This window comes from Calliphora vicina, chromosome 2, assembly GCF_958450345.1.
Source record: "Calliphora vicina chromosome 2, idCalVici1.1, whole genome shotgun sequence".
Classification (NCBI taxonomy): domain Eukaryota; kingdom Metazoa; phylum Arthropoda; class Insecta; order Diptera; family Calliphoridae; genus Calliphora; species Calliphora vicina.
Genome location: NC_088781.1, coordinates 22,175,340 through 22,200,834, shown reverse-complemented (window position 1 = coordinate 22,200,834; position 25,495 = coordinate 22,175,340). Strand labels below are relative to the sequence as shown.

General features: G+C 29.8%; 1 protein-coding gene across 6 annotated transcripts in view; it reads right to left on the bottom strand.

Annotated features, from left to right (window-relative positions):
• Window positions 1-23,131: 23,131 nt before the first annotated feature.
• Window positions 23,132-25,495, bottom strand: part of bru2 (bruno 2) — a 294,037-nt gene continuing 291,673 nt past the window's right edge. For 3 of the 6 annotated variants that reach the window (XM_065502497.1, XM_065502495.1, XM_065502496.1), the window contains exon 7: window positions 23,168-23,549. In XM_065502497.1, the coding sequence (XP_065358569.1) occupies window positions 23,278-23,549 (272 nt within the window). In that variant the 3' untranslated portion in view covers window positions 23,168-23,277. Of the gene's footprint in view, window positions 23,550-25,495 lie in introns of all 6 variants that reach the window. The other 3 variants (XM_065502494.1, XM_065502493.1, XM_065502498.1) reach the window with 3 other exon arrangements.

Genomic DNA, 25,495 nt, shown 5'->3' with positions numbered 1-25,495 from the left:
GATTCGGCAAAGCCCTAATACTTTTTTTCTAAATTTAAAATTTTCAAAATTTACCGACACGTTTTTTCGAAATTCAATCTATTTCGAATTTTATTTGAAACCTATTTTGCTCTTGATCTTAAAGTTTAGTATAAAACCTCCATATTTTTTATTTCTCCCCACTGTGCTGTGGTGATTGTTGGTCATTTATATTGTTGTGTGCATCAACATTTTTATTAAAATGTAACATGAATTATTAGGTAAAAAATATAACGACAAGAGGATTTACACAAAACAAAAAAAAAGTAAAATACAAATGACATAAAAAAATTTGCAAAAAAAAAAATACACAACAAATATTATTGTTTATGCTCGTACAATATTTTGTTTTATGCGAACTTTATGTTTGACGGGGTTATGAATTCTGGATGACTGACCGAACGAACGAACGAACGTACAAACGAAAGAGCGGTCAAACAAATGCTCGGGCAAACGTACTGAGTTTAATGCTGTGTCTAGCGGTACGGTTGGTTGGCTGCATTAATCCATCTATCCAGCCATGCAAGTTTACCTTACGCCATTTATTTGTAACATTGGCTCTGATATGCCATGCACATTTTACTAACATCTAATACAGATTGGTGGATATATTCGATTTGTTATAGGGTTTGTAATTCATATATAGACATTTCTATAGGAAATTCTAAAGTAATAAACATTTTCTGTTGGAGACATGATCGATTCTGGTTTTATAGCTGTTGGACTAAAAGTTCGTCTGTCATATAATTTTCTACAAAAGGTCAATGAAGTGCTACAGATTAAGTTTAAAGATACATATTTCAATTGAGCAACGCATATACTCCGAAAGCAGTTATACGAATTAACTGCATTCTATAAACTAGTTTCAATCAGCTGATTACGATACAATGACAATTTTTTGACCACTCATGTAACCATTATAAAATATTTATTTTCAAAATTAATGAAATTCTTATGTAGCTCCATAACAATTCGACCTCTATTCCCATCCCCTTTTTTTATACCGGCTTTCTCTACTGTTTCATTTTACGTTTACGGAAAACATAAAAAATAATTCAACTAAAAATGTCAATTTAATGCTTTTGAACGAAAAATAAATAAAATGCGGATAATATAAAGATTTTAACCCTTTTGAGTGAAAAACAATAACAGTAACAAATGACATAAAAATAAAAATGAAAACATAAATTAAAAAATATTGTAAATTTTACAAATTCTGATAAGGTGATAGATACATTTTGTAAAAAAAAATTATTCTTCCGCAAAAAGAAAATATAAATAATTTACAGAATATTTCAAAGGGCCATCAAAAGTTATTAAATTTAAATATTTAAAATTCAAAGTATATTTTTGGACTAATGGTTTTGCAAACATTTACAGCTATATTTAATGAATAAATCTTATAAAAATTTAAAACAGAATAACAAATTGTTAGAAAGTGTCACGTACTCAAAAAATATTAATCATTTGTATTAGTTTCAAGTTATTGAACAGACCTAATGTTTCAATATTTTCCACTGAACATCTGCTTGTATTCACTGTCATAAAAAATCCATTAGTTGTTTTACTAATAAATATGTACTTTTTTCATAAGATAAACTTTTTCTTGCTATTATTGTATTTGAGTTCAAATGAATTTGTGGTTTATAAATCATATCAATAACATTATTAAAAAAAACCTTATCATAAAAATACACAACTAGCTGATAAGAAAAATTTAAATTTGTTAGTGGTTACAATATAAATACATACATACTTCGTATATAAAAAAAAGATTATAACTAGAAATGCACTAGACCTAGAACTGAGCTAGAACTGAACTAAAACTGAACTAAAACTGAACTAGAACTGAACTGAACTAGAACTGAACTAGAACTGAACTAGAACTGAACTAGAACTGAACTAGAACTGAACTAGAACTGAACTAGAACTGAACTAGAACTGAACTAGAACTGAACTAGAACTGAACTAGAACTGAACTAGAACTGAACTAGAACTGAACTAGAACTGAACTAGAACTGAACTAGAACTGAACTAGAACTGAACTAGAACTGAACTAGAACTGAACTAGAACTGAACTAGAACTGAACTAGAACTGAACTAGAACTGAACTAGAACTGAACTAGAACTGAACTAGAACTGAACTAGAACTGAACTAGAACTGAACTAGAACTGAACTAGAACTGAACTAGAACTGAACTAGAACTGAACTAGAACTGAACTAGAACTGAACTAGAACTGAACTAGAACTGAACTAGAACTGAACTAGAACTGAACTAGAACTGAACTAGAACTGAACTAGAACTGAACTAGAACTGAACTAGAACTGAACTAGAACTGAACTAGAACTGAACTAGAACTGAACTAGAACTGAACTAGAACTGAACTAGAACTGAACTAGAACTGAACTAGAACTGAACTAGAACTGAACTAGAACTGAACTAGAACTGAACTAGAACTGAACTAGAACTGAACTAAAACTGAACTAGAACTGAACTAGAACTGAATTAGAACTGAACTAGAACTGAACTAGATCTGAACTGAACTAGAACTGAACTAGAACTGAACTAGAACTGAACTAGAACTGAACTAGAACTGAACTAGAACTGAACTAGAACTGAACTAGAACTGAACTAGAACTGAACTAGAACTGAACTAGAACTGAACTAGAACTGAACTAGAACTGAACTAGAACTGAACTAGAACTGAACTAGAACTGAACTAGAACTGAACTAGAACTGAACTAGAACTGAACTAGAACTGAACTAGAACTGAACTAGAACTGAACTAGAACTGAACTAGAACTGAACTAGAACTGAACTAGAACTGAACTAGAACTGAACTAGAACTGAACTAGAACTGAACTAGAACTAGAACTGAACTAGAACTGAACTAGAACTGAACTAGAACCAGAACTAGAACTGAAGTGGAATTGAGCTAGATGTGAACTATATAAAAATTCACTTTTATATGTCAATCTGTCTCTTATTGAATTGCTGCACTCTCCACTTATTAAATAAAACCTTTGAGAAAACTTGTTCTTAAAACTTTGTATCTTCTTTTTATTCATGTCTATTCAGCATTAATATCCCTTCCCCAAAATTAAACTGAGTGTCAAACTGAAAAACATATTTTAACACTTAATCCTTTAAAGAACAAACAGAGCTATACAAAACAACTGCTGTGTGAAAATATTGGCATCCTGGCAATTGTGCTGCTGCTGCTCTGGCAGACATTCGCAAATGAAAACTTTATGAAACTGAAATAAAAAAAAAATGTAGTTAAACTAGAAATAAGTTACCAATTAATTCATTTGCATGCTAAATACTCTACAGCAGTTGTCGCTGCAGTGGCAGTAGAACTCCTTGTAGTACGAGTTGTTGAAATAGTTGGTCGACAAAACACTACTGACATTGAATAATCTCTAGGAGACATCAAACTAAACAAACAGACACACACACACACTCAGCAAGAAGTGGAAAACGTAAAAGTTTTATAAATGAATGAATATTCATGCCACAACAAAGAATTTCTAGGAAATTTTTATTTATAAAAGGAAAACTTATTTGCTGCTTAAAAACAAATGATAATTATTGTTGCCTGGGATAAGAAACAAACAAGATGAAAACTTGGCTGCTATAGTGACCCATGTTTTTACACCGTTGCAATAATAACTAAAGTAAGGTTGCAGTAAGTTTAAAGAAAGGAAGGGGTCACCAGCTTTCAATTGAATCCTTAGTGTCACCTTTGTTAAGGATCATCTTAGATATCATTATAGTTAAGTTTCAAATATCAAGTTTCCTTTTCCATTGCTTGTTTTACCACGACTTTAGCAATCTCTAAAGAATAGATAGAAAAATATTTTCTTTTGTATTGTTTTTTAATGCAGTAATTCGCCAATGTAGTTTTTTTTATTTGGTACCCTACACAGCGGGTGCTAATTGATCTCAAATATTCATAGACAGTCCAATAACCGATTGCTTGTAAACAAACCTTCCTCCGTCAACCCACTTCTGTTGGGTAAAATAGCTACGTTCTAAAGTTCAGTACAAAATAAACGTTTAAAGTGACTACACTCTAGGTTACTTAGAGAGACTTAAGTGACAATTGTCTTCACGCTAGATTACATGGAATGTATAAAGTAATCAATTGACTTTGCTCTGCACTACAAACATCACAAATGACCCAAAATATATAAATTGGAGTCAGTCAATTACTGTCTATAAGGGATACATTAACTACATGCTTAACTGCTGGGCAGTTGATATATTTCTCTAACCCCCTGTCTATACTTGACAAATATTTATCATAACAATAAATGAAATTTGTTGTCAAGACAAAGTTGTCTTAGCAAAAACACTAACAATTTTGTCATAACGAAGCAATAATACTAATAAATGGAGACTATACCTGATAATTTTTTATCTTGACAACCATTTTGAAGTTTATCATGATAAAAATTTATCAAGTATAGACAGGGGGTAAGGATTTATTTATTAAGTAGCGATTGAATCAAATAAATATTGACATATAAAAGTAAATACTTTGTTTTTACGTAGTTCACATCTAGCTTAGTTCTAGTTTATTTCTAGTTCAGGTCTAGTTCAGGTCTAGTTCAGGTTCTAGTTCAGGTTCTAGTTCAGGTTCTAGTTCAGGTTCTAGTTCAGGTTCTAGTTCAGGTTCTAGTTCAGGTTCTAGTTCAGGTTCTAGTTCAGGTTCTAGTTCAGGTTCTAGTTCAGGTTCTAGTTCAGGTTCTAGTTCAGGTTCTAGTTCAGGTTCTAGTTCAGTTCTAGTTCAGTTCTAGTTCAGTTCTAGTTCAGTTCTAGTTCAGTTCTAGTTCAGTTCTAGTTCAGTTCTAGTTCAGTTCTAGTTCAGTTCTAGTTCAGTTCTAGTTCAGTTCTAGTTCAGTTCTAGGTCAGTTCTAGTTCAGTTCTAGTTCAGTTCTAGTTCAGTTCTAGTTCAGTTCTAGTTCAGTTCTAGTTCAGTTCTAGTTCAGTTCTAGTTCAGTTCTAGTTCAGTTCTAGTTCAGTTCTAGTTCAGGTTCTAGTTCAGGTTCTAGTTCAGGTTCTAGTTCAGGTTCTAGTTCAGGTTCTAGTTCAGGTTCTAGTTCTAGTTCAAGTTCAGGTTCTAGTTCAGGTTCTAGTTCAGGTTCTAGTTCAGGTTCTAGTTCAGTTCTAGTTCAGGTTCTAGTTCAGATTCTAGTTCAGGTTCTAGTTCAGGTTCTAGTTCAGGTTCTAGTTCAGGTTCTAGTTCAGGTTCTAGTTCAGGTTCTAGTTCAGGTTCTAGTTCAGTTCTAGTTCAGTTCTAGTTCAGTTAAGTAGTGCCTTACTGCATCCTATATACTGCAACTTTTGGACACCAATCTCAGTGTATATGTGTTTGCATTACCCAAGTTTTTGCTTTGCTGTCATCATGCAACAAAAAGTTGTAAAATTTCTTTCATTACTTTTTTTCAGTTTACCCCCAAAAAAACTATAAAGTTTTTTGTTTCCATTGCGTTTAAATATATTTTTGTGGTTTTTATACACAAAATTTTTTATGTTGTTGCTTGTTTTGTTGGTCTTTTGGTTTTGTAAATATTTAGTGACAATGTCATTATTGTCTCTTCTGTATTTAATCCGATATTAATGAGACTTTTGCAACTTTTGTATGTGTTTTAAAGAACGGAATAAATAGTATAAAATAGTTTTTGAAGTACATACTTGTATGATGATTGATTGTTGGTTTGAAAAATTACAAACATTATGGCCACTAAATCATTAAGTACTTAACTCAAGATTGAAGAAGTAAAGAATATAGTTTTAAGTCCAACTATTAATCAATTTAATTATAAAAGGAAGATTTTTTAAAACTACTAGCCCTTAAAGCCTTCCACCAAATCAAGCTGGGAGTAAAAATTTAAAAGAAATAAATATGAAAATACCAATTTACCTATTTTTATTATAGTTACACACATTTTGCCACTACAAAGAAACACTCTTAAAATAGCCAAAGGCAAGGTTATTCCTGCTTGGAAATAAACCAAAAATATTTCAACACAAATTGTTTGTATTTTCCCCAAAAATATAAGTAAAACAAACACCAAAAGGTGTCTGAATGTTTAAACCAAATATGTATGAAAATGATATTATAACTACAATTTTATGTTGCATAAAGATACGGTTCATGGAGAACCCAGAACAAGAAATCCGCAATAAAGTTTATAAAATACACAAGAAAAATTCCATGATGTAGAACAAGTTTAAATATTTTTTTATATTTATTCGTATATTCGTATATATGGATGTATATAAACAATTCTTTTTTTTACTTTAGTTATAAAGGATTTATTTAATCAAAATGTTGAAATGCATAAAATACTATAAACTAAAATAGGGCCTTTAGAAAATAAGCTATGAACACAATATTGTTGATATTGCAGAAGTAAATAAAACAAAAGTGATACGGTCTCACATATAGAGGACACCACAATCGCTGGATTTTAGAGACCAATTCAAAGGTATAAAACGCGAAGTTATGTGCTCTGACAAAACGTTTCCTAAATATATCGATTGTGACGCGAGGTGTTTGACATGCTGCTCCCCCATTTTTGGAACCACAGCTACTCTACATCGATTCAATTCAGGTGCGAATATGTCATTGATCATTATTCTCTCCAGGGGCCGACAATTGAGATTTCGTGAACTCGTAAAAATTATAGTTAATTTGCTCATCGTTTGAGGCCAAGAACGAATCCAAAGTGAAGCCTATCCCAGAGAGAGCGTTCATCGATCGAAACAAATAGTAGTCGGACGGGGTGCTGTCTGGACTAAAAAGCGGGAGAGGCAAATCTACCCAACAACTTCATTCTAAATATTTTTTAACAGGTATTGCATGTGGCCGAGAGTTGTCATGATGGAATATTATTGTTTCATGTCTGGCCGGATATTCTGGGCGTTTTTCAGCAAAAATAGCTTCAAAAGAATCAGTTGCGTTCGGTACGGGTTCTTTGTGATAGTCTGGTCAGATATTAGCAGCTCATAATAGATTAGATACTTTTGGTCTCACCAAAATCAGAGAATTACCTTAATGTCATGGATATTTGGAGATACATATATCATTGTTTATTAGGTTCAATTCGTACGGTACCCAATTTCCCTACTTTTGGATGTGGATGCTGATCACAAACGTTTTGAAATTGCTGCTTGAGTAGCTCCCAATGATTTTGCAAGCTCTTGTTGAGTTTTACAACAATCTTCTTGGAGTAATGCCTCCAATTCATGGTCTTCACTCTTTCTCGATTGTCTTGGGCGATCTTTGTCTTCCCAGTCTTTTTTTCAAATTAAAGAAGTAAAGCAAAACTTCCCGCATATGACGTTTTGTTGGTACACACATCGACATTTTTAAGAAAATGTTTATAAAACAATACATTTTGAAACGTAAACAATTTGTATAATACATTTCCATATACTTTTTAAGTAACGCTTGATTTTCTTATTATAAAATTAGACGCTTTGTTAAGGCCACTTATTAAGTGAAACCTTTCTACCTCTATAAATTATCTTGACCTAGAATACAGTCTAGAATGTTCTTTTGTTAAAATGTTTATTAAGAAGATCTTGAAAAAACCAGGATATATACGAGTACGTTCAACAACCCAGCAGCAGCTAGTATTCATTCAACAAGCAAATCGAAAAAAATAAATCACATGAAATTATTACATGAGGCAAAAGCGAATACTTTGAGCACTTCACTGTTGTTAAAATTAACATTTAATATTAAAACACTAAACTCAAAGAGATATATTATAATTAAGCTACTGGGTTAAATAGCTAAGACGAGTAGATGAAGTGTATCTGTTCATCTGTTGTTTCATAACACTTTATCAGATTATAGAACAGAAGACTAATCTGATAAAACAAATTTCTTTCGGACACACGACTATTGGTAAATTCATTTTAATTTCCACAATCTGTTGAAATCAACATTACGAAGTCCCCAAATATCAGATAAATATTAATGATACATCAAAATATCAGATATTATAGAGCAAATTACATAAAGACATAATCTGTGTATGTAAAATCTCCAGTTTTGCCTGTCTGCCGCGATATATGTAAAAATCCTTGAAAATTATCTTAATGGATATTTCATCGTATAGTTTTCTAAAATATCAGGTGTGATAACTAGAATTAATTTTAAAAAACTCTAAATTCTAGAGACAAATATCTGTAAAAAAAGTCAAATCTGTCCTCCAATTTCCGAAATATAACCGAAACCCCTCAAACATCCCGAATTTATTTGTAGGTCCGAAGTTGTCCAATTAAGACAAACTTAATTGGACAACTTATAATGAATTTTTTATAAATAATTCATTAAAGTTACAAATTCCTTCCTTAACTTAAGTTTCATCCAATTGCTATGAAGTTTTCAAAAAAGCGAAATAGAGAAGTGGGGATATCAAAAGGTTAAACTTTTGCATATTTCATATGTTAACGCCAACATTTGAATTGCTCCGATACACATACTCATATAAACACACAAACAAACTGCAGACATTTTGATTTATAACTTTAAGGATAAAATGCTATTGCTCCTGCTCCGGCTGCTGGCGCTGGAGTTTGTTGCTAAAGGATTTAAAGATTGGTTACAACCACATTTAAATATATAAACGTATTTATTCGTTATTTTTTTTTTATTTTTGCTCACATAACATGCAGCAGTAAATGCATTTTTATAGAAGTAGCACTAAAACAAACAAATAAGAAAATAAAATCATAAAGAAATTTGTATAGTGAGGGAGAAAAGTTTTCTAATGATGTGAAATTAAGGATAACCAAGGTAAACAGTACAATTCAGACCATGTGTGCGAAGCATATTTAAAATGTAAAAACATCTAAAGAACTTAAATAGAACTGAACTGCACTAGAACTGAACTAGAACTGAACTAGAACTGAACTAGAACTGAACTAGAACTGAACTAGAACTGAACTAGAACTGAACTAGAACTGAACTAGAACTGAACTAGAACTGAACAAGAACTGAACTAGAACTGAACTAGAACTGAACTAGAACTGAACTAGAACTGAACTAGAACTGAACTAGAACTGAACTAGAACTGAACTAGAACTGAACTAGAACTGAACTAGAACTGAACAAGAACTGAACTAGAACTGAACTAGAACTGAACTAGAACTGAACTAGAACTGAACTAGAACTGAACTAGAACTGAACTAGAACTGAACTAGAACTGAACTAGAACTGAACTAGAACTGAACTAGAACTGAACTAGAACTGAACTAGAACTGAACTAGAACTGAACTAGAACTGAACTAGAACTGAACTAGAACTGAACTAGAACTGAACTAGAACTGAACTAGAACTGAACTAGAACTGAACTAGAACTGAACTAGAACTGAACTAGAACTGAACTAGAACTGAACTAGAACTGAACTAGAACTGAACTAGAACTGAACTAGAACTGAACTAGAACTGAACTAGAACTGAACTAGAACTGAACTAGAACTGAACTAGAACTGAACTAGAACTGAACTAGAACTGAACTAGAACTGAACTAGAACTGAACTAGAACTGAACTAGAACTGAACTAGAACTGAACTAGAACTGAACTAGAACTGAACTAGAACTGAACTAGAACTGAACTAGAACTGAACTAGAACTGAACTAGAACTGAACTAGAACTGAACTAGAACTGAACTAGAACTGAACTAGAACTGAACTAGAACTGAACTAGAACTGAACTAGAACTGAACTAGAACTAGAACTGAACTAGAACTAGAACTGAACTAGAACTGAACTAGAACTGAACTAGAACTGAACTAGAACTGAACTAGAACTGAACTAGAACTGAACTAGAACTGAACTAGAACTGAACTAGAACTGAACTGGAACTGAACTAGAACTGAACTAGAACTGAACTAGAACTGAACTAGAACTGAACTAGAACTGAACTAGAACTGAACTAGAACTGAACTAGAACTGAACTAGAACTGAACTAGAACTGAACTAGAACTGAACTAGAACTGAACTAGAACTGAACTAGAACTGAACTAGAACTGAACTAGAACTGAACTAGAACTGAACTAGAACTGAACTAGAACTGAACTAGAACTGAACTAGAACTGAACTAGAACTGAACTAGAACTGAACTAGAACTGAACTAGAACTGAACTAGAACTGAACTAGAACTGAACTAGAACTGAACTAGAACTGAACTAGAACTGAACTAGAACTGAACTAGAACTGAACTAGAACTGAACTAGAACTGAACTAGAACTGAACTAGAACTGAACTAGAACTGAACTAGAACTGAACTAGAACTGAACTAGAACTGAACTAGAACTGAACTAGAACTGAACTAGAACTGAACTAGAACTGAACTGGAACTGAACTATAACCCCTTATTTTTTCTGATCCATTAAATCTTGGGTATAACCATGTACATATAAAGAAAATCCCAAATTTTAAGTGGACGATTTCTGCTGTTGTTTTTGGAGCGTACGAAGACTTCTTTCCTCGACTGTAAGCAAAATAAGATAATGCAGACGAATTCAAAATAGCGACTATCATACGTACTCGTATGGTTGGTTAGTTGGTAAGTTAAAGTTAAAGCCAACTGGTTGGCTCATTCGTTAGTTGGCGGAGGGCTGGCGGTTTCAATGAACGAAGAAAGAGCGAAAAAATATAGAACGAATGAATGAATGAACGGTTGGTTTGTTTGTATTGTATGCAAAATTGAGCACAAAAGCCGTTAGCAATAAAACTGTAGGATTGTAACCAAGTATCTACATATATCTGTATGAATAGGAGAGTGCGGTATACGAGTTTAAATGGATGGCATAAGATTCTTTTAAGTTGGCGGATGTTGAGCAGCCAACCATACAGACAGTTTATTTATATGGAAATCAAATTTATTATAAGAAACTCTAATGTAAATATTGTAACAACCAAACACAGCAGCACTGCAAAGTATCAACAATGTGAGGTTATTTTACTGATTTTGTTTTTACCCTCATAAAAACTATAGCATCAACAATTTCCCTGCTCCAGCTTCCTTGAACAACCGGCAAATACATATTATGAATTCAAGTATCGGCATCAACTTCAACTCAACATGCCACGGCAACAAAACATTTTATTCAGTTTTATATATTTTTATTTCGAATTTTCTTTTTATTACACGTATTATTATTATTTTGCCTCTGCTGCTGCTGTTGTTTTGAAGTACAAGCAGCAGTAGTATTATTGAGTAGACAATCTAACAGGATGAATTATGAGTTGGTTATGGAAAAATCTTGTTTGTTGCTCAATGTTTATAATTTATTTGGATTTTTTCTCTTTTTCGATGTTTTGTTTGCTGCCTCCTTATGACAAGTGATAAACCATGTTATTATTGAGAGATTTTAATGTTGGAAATTTAAGATGTTGTTTAGATTTTTATATGGAATTAATGGATAGAAAGCATGAAAATAGAGTCAAGCAAATCAATTGGTTTGATAACCTTTATTAGAGGAATATGGAATAAGCATTTGTTAAAGGAAAGATAAGGCTTAGTTGGGGCGGATTTTATAGAGAGGGCCGGATTTTATATGGACATTCGGTTTGAACTTGCCTACATTGAAAGTGAAAGGAAAAACTTCATTGGAAAGTTTGTTGAACATAGGGACAGCACGTCCTGTAGTGTGTTTTGTGGGCCAATCGACCACAAAGGAATGTGTTCTTGATGAAAAACGTGTATTACGTAAAAATCTACGGGTATCAGCAACAAGTTCCCTAATTTCATCAGAACACATTCGATTGTAGTACCGATACAATAGTGAAACGCAGCCGGATACCCCACTATCACCAATAATCCCCTTCGTTCTTTCCTGTACGCGGTCGAGAATCTCCAAAATAGACTTTGAAACTCCGGCCCATACATGGTGGTGTAAATAGTGAGGAGAGCAGATGGAGTGAAGAAATTCCTACACCGTCCAGAAAACCGAGACACTTGAATGCTTCTTTCGACACTTGAAAAATGTGCTTAGACCAGGGGACATCACATTGAATTTTCATACCCAGAACATCGAGAACGGCTGATTCCACAATATTTACACCCATAAATACAGATGATGCAACATGATCTGTCGTTTTTGTGCCAACATGTAACACTGAGTCTTGCGACCAATGAAAGCGACCCTATTCGCACGACCCCATTCAGAAATTTCCGATTAAGAGAATCATTGGACCAATCTTCGACAGGCTATAACTGAATGAATATGAACGGCAAATGTTGCTGTCATCTGCAAAAGAATATATAGGCTTGGAAGTTTGAGGAGGTCATTTAGAAAAATAAGGAATAGAATAGAAGAAAGAGCGGAGCCTTGCGTTTCCCCAGAATTTATGTTGAACTCGTTTGAAGATATTCCATCTATAACAACTCGTATAGTGCGATCTCTGATACCAAAAACAACAAGTTTAGATAAATGAGCACCATTACTAGGGTATTCAATTAATCGGGTTTCTGGTTTAATCGGTTAATCGACCAAATAATTAATCGAGGTTTAGATTTAATCGGTTAATAATCGGTTAATTTAAAATTATTCGATTAACCGAATAATGTCTATTATAATTTTATATTGAAAATAAAACCACGAATTCTGTGTACAAAAACATAAAAAACAAACAAAACATGAATTGTTATTACCAAAAAATAATAGCAAATATGGTATTTGAGATCCTTTTTGTATACACATTTGATTTTTTTAGTATTTTAGTGAGATCTTCTGAAATAATCTTTTAAAAAAAGAAGATAATTTAATTTTTTTCCTTTTAAACGAGTTTTTTCTTTAGATTTAATAAAACTACTTGGATAAAACTTTCTCGCTGATGTAGATGTTGGAGAAATCGAAAGCATGATAATGAATATCCAATATCTCAGTTTTTTTTTTAGGTTTTTCTAAGCATATCAAATCTTTCGTTATACCATTGGTGTCCTTTTTGGATTGTTTTAGATATTGAATACTTTTGATATTTTCGTTTAGTTTCGTTAAGTTCTGTACATGTAAATGCAAACAAAGTTTCAAATACATGTAAATTAAATATGTCAGTTGTTATTCTCACTAAACATTTTTCATGGATGTCCCAAAAAATAGATAATCAGCCCAATTATGAATAAAACATTTTTTCCTATTGAATTTGAATAGGAAAAATGAGAAAAGGGAAAAAAATTCCCGGGGATTTTTTATTCATAATTGGGCTGAATTTTATTTTGAAATTTGTATTTGAATTGAAATGGAAAAATAAATACAAAAAAATATGTTAAAGTGCAAAAAAAAAGGAAATTCGGTTAATCGGTTAATCGACACAAATTAATCGGTTTATTTGTTATTTGAAAATCGGCAATTTCAAATTATTCGGACAGTTAACCGTCCAAAATTAATCGGTTAACCGATTAACGGTTAATCGATTGAATACCCTAACCATTACACACTCTATCGTATTTTTAAATAATTCAGTATCTCGGGAACTGTTTAAGATATTGTTACAAAATTAAACATGGTTGGTGCTGAGGTGGTTTTAAGTTTATTTGCATTTGTTCAGCTTCTTAGGCGTAATGGGGGACAGTGCGTGGCCCCTCAAATTTGATCATCTCAGGTCTCACATTTTTTAAAAAAATCGTAAAAAATCCATTTATGACCCGAATGAGCTGAAATTTAAAATATAAATAGTTCTTGAGAAGATCTATAAATACACCTACATATTTAGGTTATCTCTTTTAGTTGAACAGAGATTTAGGTTTTTTTCCTGGGAAAAAGGCCGTATTTTTTACGTTTTTTCCCAAAAAAGTCCCTATATTTTTTCTTTTGAAGAAAAAAATGTTCGTGGGACTATTTACAATTTTATATGATCCGAAAAGAGAACTCAATGCAAAATTGTGTAAAGTAAAACTAGGCTAGCCAAATTTGACCAATTTTGAAAAAAAAATTTAGGTTTGAGTAAAAAATTATAAAAACGCCAAGCGCCGATCCTGAAAAAGCTCCATATTTGTAATTCCCTAGATCTTATTTATATACATACAACGTTGTTTTACTATCGCATGCTAAATACCGTTACAGTAGGCATTTTACCCAAAAAACTAAATTTTTGGAACATATTTTCCCCGGTTTAGGAATTTTGGTATTTGATTATAAAAATGTCAAAAATTTTAATGCCGTTGATTTAAGGACATTTGAATTTATATTAGTTCCAAATTTTGTGATGATATCTTTAACCGTTAAAATTTTACATTAATTCAAATTTTATATTTTTTTCATGGAAAATCCCTATATTATAATTTTTTTAGTTTCTAAGGTAAATGACGTCCAAAAAATGAATAAAATTATTTCATTTTACTAAAATATAAATCTTGGAGTCCTAATACTTATATAAAAATCTTACACTTACCCTTCAGAAGCTCCATAAACCAAACCCCCTTTCAAAGATGTTAACGTTTTTTCATGCAATCTCTGTGCGATCTCTCAGAGAGCTCAATAAAAATCGAGAGAAGTTAATACCGACACCAAACAGCAATAAGTTTCGATTAAAGAGCACCATGCCACACTCTATCAAACGCCTTGGAAATATCTAGAGCCACCACTTTACTTCCGCCATAACGGTGAATGAAACGACAACATTTTTCCTATAGGAGGGTAAATTTCAGGGTTATTAGTCTCTCCCTTTTTAGGAATTGGCTTTACATTACATTCATATAGAAAACAGATTCGTAATAACAACCGAATTTGTTTCCAATCGAATGATTCGATGGAAACATATAGAATTTTTCGGTTCTAGCAACAGAAAATGAGTGGATAAAGCAGACCATCGCTGGTATGTCATCTGGCCCAGGAGACTTATTTACGTTGAGATCCCTTTTAAAAGCACGAGCTCGAAAGAATATATTCACTGATACTCTTTCTAGTTCGGACAGTATTTTATCACTTTCCGGCAAGTGATAATTACTTGTGAATAATTCAGCTAAAAGGGTCAGTGAATGTAAACGTTATCCTAGTTAGACAAAAATTCAGATTTAAAATTTCATGAACGGTAGAAAGAGAATAAAAACGAATTTTAAAATTTAAAATAAAGAGTAATTATTTTCCTTAATTTTCTTAAGTAATAATGGCCGCTTGGTTATCATATCAATATGGGGATCCTAAAAACTTACCAAATATCTCATAAAAATATTTCAAACTCATTAATTACTCCTTCAAATAAAACTCTAAAAAAACTCTATTTAAATAAAACCACCTTATTTTTTTTTCGTGTATACACTCCCATTTATTTGTAAATATTTCAAATATAAATGTTTGTTTTATTAATTTTTTTTTTGTTTTTCTCCAGTTTGTTTATAATTTTTCATATTTACTTTTACAATATTTAGAATAATTTTTGCTAATCAGAAACATTTAGTTTAAGTTAAATAATAAAGAATTGATATTTTTATTTGAAAACTACAAACTAAATAAAATATTTATTTATTATAATAATTTTGTTTTTTTTTTAATAAACTAAAATTAAGTACATTTTGTTATAATTTGATTTTAAGAAATACAACATTTAGACTAAAACTAAAAACAAAAACAATTAATTTAAGGTTTTTTTTATAATTAAATATAAGAATGTGTTTTTTTTAAAGAAAAATTTATTTTTTTTAATATAATTTATTTTAGTTTAACAGTTTTTATATATAATTTTTGTTTTAATTTTTTTAAAAAATTTGAAATCTTAGGCTTTATTTTTATGCAGACTTTTTTTACTACTTTGAACAGTGTGTTTGTTGTATTTGTGTTAAAAATTTGTTTTGGGTTTTTTAGTTTATTTAAAAATATATTTGTATATGACTATGTTTCAGTTTTTGCCGCATATACCTAAACAGCTTTTAAATTTATTAAAGGTTTATAAAACCAATTTTGAAATTTTGTTTCATAAACCTTTTTTAAATTTAAAAATTGTTTGGAAATATGGGGGTTAATGATAATATGTTTTTATATGTAATAATATATTAGTTTTTAATTAATATTATAAAAATTAACATATTAATTCAGTAAATTTTCCAGCAGTTTTTGTTAATGACAATTTCTATTGCTACTATTATGAGAATATAAAATCAACGTAAGAAAACTATAGTTTAAGCTATGGAATTTGGAAATTTATTTGGAAATACTTTAACTATAAAAGTTAACTATATAAGTTAAACTAAGTTTAACTTAGCATCAGTGAGTCCAATTGAGTTTAATTTAAAGAAATTTTAAATTGTATTTGAAAATATTTTGACAATAAAGTTAATGTAAATGGATTATGGTTTAAACTAAGTTTAACTAAAACCATCTTTAAACTAAGATTTGATCAAAACTATTAAAATTCAAACACTTGATCTCTTTATATGTCCAGTAAAATAAAAACTTCCAAAGAAGTGAAATAAAACTGGAATTTAGAATTCATAGAAGTGAAATAAAAGAGGAATTTAGAATTCAAAAGAAGTGAAAAATAGTATAATTACGAAATACACTCAATGATTCCATGACGAAATAAAGGTAAACTAATGGATAAACAAAATCCCTGAATCATTTTGAAAATTTGGCAGGAATTTCATTTACATGCTAAACCTATTAGGGGGTTTGTTTGTCACCCATGTTTGCTTTCATTTCGCATTGGTATGATTGAGCTTGAAATTTCTTTTTGATTACAATTTTAATTTATTTGTAATTATGATTTTTTATTTTTTTTACCTTTGTTCATTTGGTTTTTCTCGTTAAACTGCTGGACATTTTTAGAATGTTTAAAATTGTTTCTTAATTAATAATTTATTATATGTATTTGAATATTTATTACATTTTTATGTGTAAATTTATATTAAAATTAATTGCACACTTTGTTTTGAAATATATGTATTTGTAACCCAATAAATAATTAAATAATAAAGATTTTTGAAAAACCTAAAATAACTACAAGGAATTTGTAATTAGAATAAGGCAATAGTAGTAAATTTTATCAGATATTTTCAGAATCACTTTTTTTCATTCTACACAAAATTTGAAGCAGTTTAGAACGATTTATATCCATCGATTACAATTTAAAAGTTTCGGTTTGTTGGAGAATGGCCTGAATAATAGATACGGTTCTGAAAAAAGGATTTAAGTCGGACTATAACCATTTTTACGATCTTGTTTACTCACTTTTGAGGCTCTCACTATAAGAGAGTGTTCCTATTAAATTCTCAACAAATATTCTATTGGGAACTTTTTAATTTTTGTAGATTTAAAACTCATAAATTCAGGAAAATTTGCTTTTTCTACAACATACAGATTTTCTGTAGAAGCAATCCCTCAACATTTCAAAGTAAATTTGATATGATTGAAATAAGAATTCAAAATAAACGCTCATTAGATTCCAATAAACCAGGTTCGTGTCGCTTTATGGAAAAAATACAACAATAAATTCATATTTAACATATATGGGTGCTATATTCGGCTGTGCTGAATACATTCACCAAAGTATTTATCATAATATTAAATCATATTTTTAGAAAAAATAAAAATTGGTGAAAAAAAATTATGGAAAAACAAGTAAGAGTGCTATATTCGGCTGTGCCGAATCTTATATACCCTTCACCAAATTATACCTTAAAATTTTAAATATTTTTAGGTAAAAAAAATTTAATTTTTAAATTTTTTGGAAAAAATTTTTTTTCGATTGTTATTTTAATTTTTAAATTTTTTTTTTAAATTTTTAAAACTTTTTTTTTTAAATTTTAAAAAATTTTTTTTTTGTCTTTTAATTTTTTTTTGGAAAAAAAAAATTCGGGTTAAAATTTTTTTTTTCCGATTTTGACCCATTTTAGTTCCAACTTACTATGGTCTTATATACGTTGCAAATGTCTTTGAAATATCTATCATTAGATATCCATATTGTCTATATTAATGCCTTAGTAATCCAGATATAGGTCAAAAATAGGTCAAAAATCGAGGTTGTCTTGGTTTTTTCCTCATATCTCAGCCATTTGTGGACCGATTTTGCTGATTTTAAATAGCAAAATTCTCGAAAGCATGTCTGACAGAATTATTGAAGATTTGGATACCGAAGATATCTGGGGTCTTCAGAAAATTGATTTCAACAGACAGACAGACGGTCAGACAGACAGACAGACGGACATGGCTTAATCGACTCCGCTATCTATAAGGATCCAGAATATATATACTTTATAGGGTCGGAAATGAAAAATGTAGAAATTACAAACGGAATGACAAACCCTTCTCACGAAAGTGAAGGGTAAAAAAAATGTATGAAAAAAAATTTTGGGGAACAAAATGTGGTGAAACAAAACTTAGTGAAATAAAAAATGTGGTGAAAAAAATTTGTAAGAAAAAAAAATCATGGAAGAAAATTTTTGGTGAAAAAAATTTGCTTATATCTCAGCCATTAGTGGACAGATTTTCTCTATTTTAAATAGAAACCTAATTTGGACTATAGCTGACTTACAGGCATGGTTAATAGGGATGCCAAACGGGACTGGGTTTTACAAATCCCGGGATTCGGGATTTTAGAAATGTAAATCCCGGGATCCCGGGATTTTTCGGGACCCCGGGATTTTTCGGGATCCCGGGATTTTTCGGGATTTCGATATTTTTCGGGACTTTAGTTAAACGTCAAAAACATCAAATTCAACAATAAAAACTATTGATTTCATTAATATATTTAAGTAAAAATATAACAAATCAAAAACTAATGCATTAAATTAAAATAAATGGTCCATGATTTCCCCTAGCTCCATACAATTGTCCCCCGGAGTACTGTTTGAGCATTCATAAATATCTTGATTATACCGCAATCCTTACAAAATTTTGCACAAAATAAGTTGTAAGTACTCTGAAATTATACTGTAAAGTACTGCGGAAAACGGACTACATTTGCCCCTTCAGAAAATAACTTGAACATAAATTTCGTAAAAGTGTAAATTGTGTAAAAGCCTGTCAATGGAAAGGAGACGTGCTGCTTCCTGATTCAAATGAAAAAATCTGGCTGCGTTTGGATTTGAAGCGAGATTATTATAAATATGCTGAAATTTAGCTTTCTAAGTATTTTGGGTGCTTCAAAAATCTTCCTAAAATATCAAAAATCTCATAATATTTCGGGATTTTTTAATCCCGAAAAATCCCGGGATTCTTTTTCACAAATCCCGGGATTCGGGAAATCCCGATCCCGAAAAATCCCGGGATTTTCGGGATCGGGATTTCGGGATTGGCATCCCTAATGGTTATATAGACTCCGCTGTCTATAACGGTTTAGAATATGGGGTCACAAATGAAAAATGTAGAAATTACCAACGGAATGACAAACCTTGCCACTCATGGCGTATGTTAAAATAAATTATTGACTCTTGAATATATTGACAGGTTAAAAACTCAGCTCAGTAAATCAAATTCGGATGCATGAAATAGTAAAAATCTTAAATGTTTTGACCGAAATTTAATTCAATGCAAAGAAAGTATATGTTTTTTATTAATGGTTTTATGGGTCTAAGAAAAAGTTCCCCCCCAAAAATTCAAGCACTTGAAAATTTTGTTGGAATTTGTTTTGAATGCAAATATTATTATGTTTTAAACATGAAAAATATTTGAAAAAATTAAATATTTTTTAAACAAAAAGCATATGGCTTAAATTGATGTTTCTTGTTTACTGGATAATGCTGTTGATATAAAGTGTATTACAACTACAATTCAATTGCTTGACTTTAATTCATGGCTTGAATTCCATTTTTGCACTTGAATTCCAGAAAAATGATTATTGAGATCTCGTTAGCTTATTGTACAAATATGTTAAGTCTCTTTATATAGATTTACAGAAGATTTAAAAATCGTTCTGAATTTTTATATTTTCAATATTTCTTAAAACTTTGGCAACTTATACTTGATTTTCTATTACCTATTTTGTATTTTAATAGGACCTTTTTCTTATAACATGTTGTCATAACAATTTTAAATCAAGGCCAAAAATAACTCGTCCATAAATCCAAATAATAATTACCACTTATTATAACCTTTACCAGGAGTGGCAAGGGTATACGTTTTTCATAAAGTACTAAATATATTCTGGATCATTATGGATAGCAGAGTCGATATAGCCATATGTCTGTTCATTTATATGTTGAAATGAATTTTCTGTAGCTTACATATATGATTGATACATCAATATATCCGCTATAGTTGCGGTTCATTTACTATTAAAAATCGAGAAAATCGACCCACAAATGGCTGAGGTATAAGCAAAAAACCACGATTGCCTTGTTTTGACCTATTTTTTTATTTATATCTGGATTACTAAGTCATTAATATGGACGATATGGATATCTAATGATATATATTTTAAAGACCTCCCCAACAACAGATATAATGCCATATTAATACGTACCTAAAATGGGTCAAAATCGGTAAAAATATTTTTTAATCTTAGTTTTTTTTTCAATAAAATTTTTGTTCATCCATATTTATCAATCTTTATCTTAAAGTATACTTTGGTGAAGGGTATATAAGATTCGGCACAACCTAATATAGATATCTTACTTGTTGTCAGTTATAAAAAGTTTCGAAAAAATATAGTTGTTCCTGTTCACTGTAACCATTTCAAGATTTTTAAAAGTTTTTAAACAATATTATGGTCACTGTCATTAAGTATGTATATGATTGAGATAACCATAATATAGTAAAGATACGATTCACATGATTGTAGAAATTATATACATGATTACAGTAAATAAGTATATGTTTGTGACAACCATTTTTATGACGAAGAATTTGACTATAATATTATGTTGCTTATGGATATAATAATTAAGAACAACATATTATAATATAATGAACATGATTACCATAAACATATATTTGTTTTCTACAATCATATATATGATTGCGATAATCATGTGAATCTTAACTTTATCATATTATGGTTATCACAATCATATACATAATTACTGTGACTATAATACTGTTAAAAATTTTGAAATGATTACGGATTAGCTCTTCACTCTCAGCCTCAATTATTTATTTGAGTGTGATGATACTGGGTATTTACTTATAGTTCTCTCACAAATTTGTATTATAAACCAGAGATCGAAAATAACTCGTCCATATACCAAAAAACCCAAATTGTGATTTATATTTTTGTGATAAAAATAAATCACTGAAATAACAGTTATAAAATGATTCTTATTTAAATGGTTTGGTATGACTTTTATTCGTTTTTGTTGTTTTTTTATGGTTTGTTGTGAAATAAACAATTCATTTGTTCTTGTTCTTAATAACTGTTACTTTCTCTTTTATTTACTTACAATAACATATTATTAGTAATTGTTAACAAATTATGGAAATAATATGATAAGTATGAAGTAATGAAGTCTGAGTAACATAAATGAGAATTTTATTTTAAATTGTTATTAATCTTTTGATAAATTTTATATATTTAAACGTTGATTTGCTTCAAATGCATTATTGCGATTTATTTTTCATGTTCGCAAATAAAAGTCACAAGCTGACCTTTACGAAAAAAAAATTATAAATCACTCATCCAGATTTTTTGTGTTTGTTTCTTTTCTGTTTCTCTCAACCCCAAACCTAAAATGTTCTCGAATAAATCACTCTGTCAGTGATACATCACAAAAAAATATTTTTAAATGGCTGCGAATGAGAATTTAGCATTGAAATGAAAGTGAACCCGTTATTTTCGGTCTCTGTTATAAATAGATCTTGTTAAATATATTTTTATGAAACAAAAAACCATTTGTTGATATTTATTATTTTTCACTTCTGTATTTCTCTCAACCACAGCTCACTTTTCACTAAAAGGTTCCTTTCTCTCTACGATTTTCAGCTGAATGTGATTTAAATAATAAATTATGGCTAAAGAGAGAAAGAAACATTTTAGTGAAAAGTGAGCTGTGGTTGAGAGAAAAATAGCATTGAAATTTAATAACTATCAACGAATTGAAAAGTGGACCCTTTAATTTTGGTCTCTGGTTTGCTCTGTATCATTCGATTTAAAGTTACTATTGTTATGAAAGTTGTTCTCAAATTAAAATAAAGCCGCTTTACTCCCTGTCTATACCTGATAAATTTGTATCATGATAAACTTCAAAATGGTTATCAAGATAAAAAATTATCAGGTATAGTATCCATTTATTAGTATTATTGCTTCGTTATGACAAAATTGTTAGTGCTTTTGCTCTGACAACTTTGTCTTGACAACAAACGTCATTAATTGTTATGATAAATATTTCTCAAGTTTAGACAGGGAGTAACAGATATCATACAGTAGATATCAGTCAATTTCTAATACATTTTATAACTTTTTTCATTAAAAATCTAAACTAAACGATAAAGTACAGTAGGAAACATTTATTTGGATAAATCTTAAAATTTAGAAATTTAACTTTATTTAAAAATGTTCAAATTCAAAATTATTTATTGGGTCTTTTTGTTATTTCAAATTAAACTCTAATATACGCACATTTTATGACAACAATTTACTTAACTATTTGGCTTTAAAACATTTCATTTAATTTTGTTTAATTTTATATCTTTTTTTTATAATTTCACTTAAAAATCTAACAAAAACAAAAAAAAAATGGAAAACAAATAATAAAAATTAAAATATGCCAAAATTAAAAACAATTACAATTTGATTTATACTCGTAATGTAAGACCACAAATATGCTCATATTTAAAATATGTAAATAAAAATAAAATCTAAAATATTTAATTTAAATTATGTATTTATTATAACAAGAAAAATAAAAACAAACAAAAATATACCACAAAATACATACATACATAGTTGTTATGATTAAAATGTAAATATATTAAAGTAATATTACTTTGTTGTTTAATTTAATTAATATTTATGATTTTTCGTTTTGTTTTTTAATTTTTTTACTAAAAATGGTTTTACATTCTTTGGTTTTACTACTTTAAAAATGGGTTTTATTAAAATATTTATGTTTTTTTGTGTTGGTTTCTTTGATAAAATTAAGATTTTTTATTTTTTTTTCTTTTGTTAAAAACAAAATTGGTCCTTTGGTTGTAAATGTTTTTTTTTTATTATTTTTTCTTTTATTAAGAGCTAAAGGCACTCAAATTACTTTTCTTTTTTTATATATTTTTTAAATACTTAAATATTTATTATATTTTTTTTTTTTAAAGAAAATAAGTTTTTTTTCTTTTGTTTGTTGTTAGTAGTTTTTGCTAGAAACTAATAAGGCTTGGCCGCATCTTTAGAACGTTTCAATTGCACCTTTAAACGTTTTGTGCCGATTTGAAAGCCATGCATGGCTTGTATGGCAGCTGAGGCTGAATGTGGATTATCGTAGGATACGAAACCGAAACATTTGGACAGATTTGTTTGTTTATCGATAAATACTTTGGCAGATAAAACATTACCAAAAGGTAGAAATGTTGAAGCGAGATCTGTATCGGTGAATTCCTGAGGTAGATGGTAAATAAATAGATTACTGCCTTCGGGTCCTATAAAACAAGAAAGAAAAATTATATAAATTATTAAGAACTAAGAACCATTAAAAGAGTTCTGGCCAAATCATTATGAACAGGCCAAGTTTTTCAAGCAAAAATTGTTAAGTTTTCCGTAATTAATTTGCCACGTAAAAAACATAAGGTAGACAAGTTATATATCAATGGCTAGAGGATTTTATCTACTTTTCAATAATGTATACAGCTTTTGACAATTAAAAAATTCATGGAATACTTTTTTGAAAAATATGACAAAAAATGTTTTTTATTGAGTTTTTGCATAGATACAAATTTTTTAAATTATAATAACATTTTTAATTATGAATATTTCTTAATGAAATTTTACACTTGTATAGATTTTTTTATTGAAAATGGAAAAATAAAAACAAATTTTGAATTTTGTAATCACGAATCCCGCAATTCCCAAAAAAATATTGAAAAATTCCAAAAATGGGATATTTTCGTTTTTTGGCTATAATATCCACACCAGGGGCGGGGTTATGGGAACCCTTTACAAAATAGTTAAGAACATATTGGGCCATCTGAAATGGGTTACTATATTTTGATATCAACTATGCGATTTGAGAATTTTTGCCATAAAGTTGAATTTTACATAAAAAATATGCGTTTTTTGAATGGACTTGGTCCCCTGGGTATCAAAAATTATAAATTTTTTTTTCATTTAAAATATTTGACGTTAATTTAGCTTTTCAAAAAGTATAAATTAATTATACATCCTCTTAGAAATTTTTTAGATAACTGAAAAAGAATAAAAGTACTTTTTTCTTAAAAAAATTGCGAAAAATCGCCTTTTTTAATTTTTTTAAATTCAAATGCATGTAACTTTGGACTCAGTCATGGTTTTTAAACAATTCTTCCTTTATTTTATACATACATCTGTTGTTAATCCCATAAAGGGAGAAAATTAGTAAATATTTAGAACCGCGGTCATCAAAAAACTGGAGTAGGGTGGGTAAAAATGTTGAAAATTTAATTTTCAAATGCGGATATCTCCTAAGCTATAAGAGATAATTGCTCAATGAGAAGATTCTATTTATGTAATTTTTTTGAAATCGGAACACAAACGAAGAAATAGTATAATTTTTAAAATTGACCATACCCGAGGTGTCCTACTTTGAGGACCCTTGGACCAGCTCCTGGTTGGCTCATGAGGCCCAGATTCAAAACTTAAACTCGACAACACTTCCCCTCTGAGCATGTTAAATTTCATTCAAATCGAAGTGAGGGTTTAGAAGTTACAGATTTATTTCCCACTTTATTTTCTCATACCACTGTGCATCAGTAGAAGCTTCTACTTATCAACAATGTTGATAGCAAGCAGTTATTCGCATTGATTGTAAGTTTAATGTTTAAACTAGTAACATTAACATTGAAGCAGCTTAAAGCTCTAGAATTCGAATATTCTAGTTTTGTCCATTAAGATCATTGTAGCAGCTACACGAAAGATGACGCTGTATATAAATAGTGGCAGAAGTTGCAGTTAATTGATCATTGGCACTGATAGAATAAACATCAACTGTATTACCAGTGTATTCTTGTACATTAAATTACCACTAAAGTGTGTAATTTAAACTGCTGTTGTTGTACGTTTAAAATAAATAAAAAGTTGTTACAATTTTTAAACAATTAAACTGATTTTATTTGCAATCAAAAGTATCCGGTTTATTTAAGGGAAATAAACCACCGTTTTTAAAAGGTAAAAACGAAACAATATTTTCCTGTTGTTTTAGCTTTTTTACTTGATTATTTTAAGTTTTTTTTAAATTGCCCTGGTTATTATAAAAGAGCTTTTGACCAAAACATTACTGTCCTTTCTCTAATACCCTTTAAAAATCTTTCCCCCTTGATAATTTTAATTAATTTTCCATGTTATTTCTTTTTTATTCAAATAAATTTTTATCAAATAAATTTGTTTCCCTTAG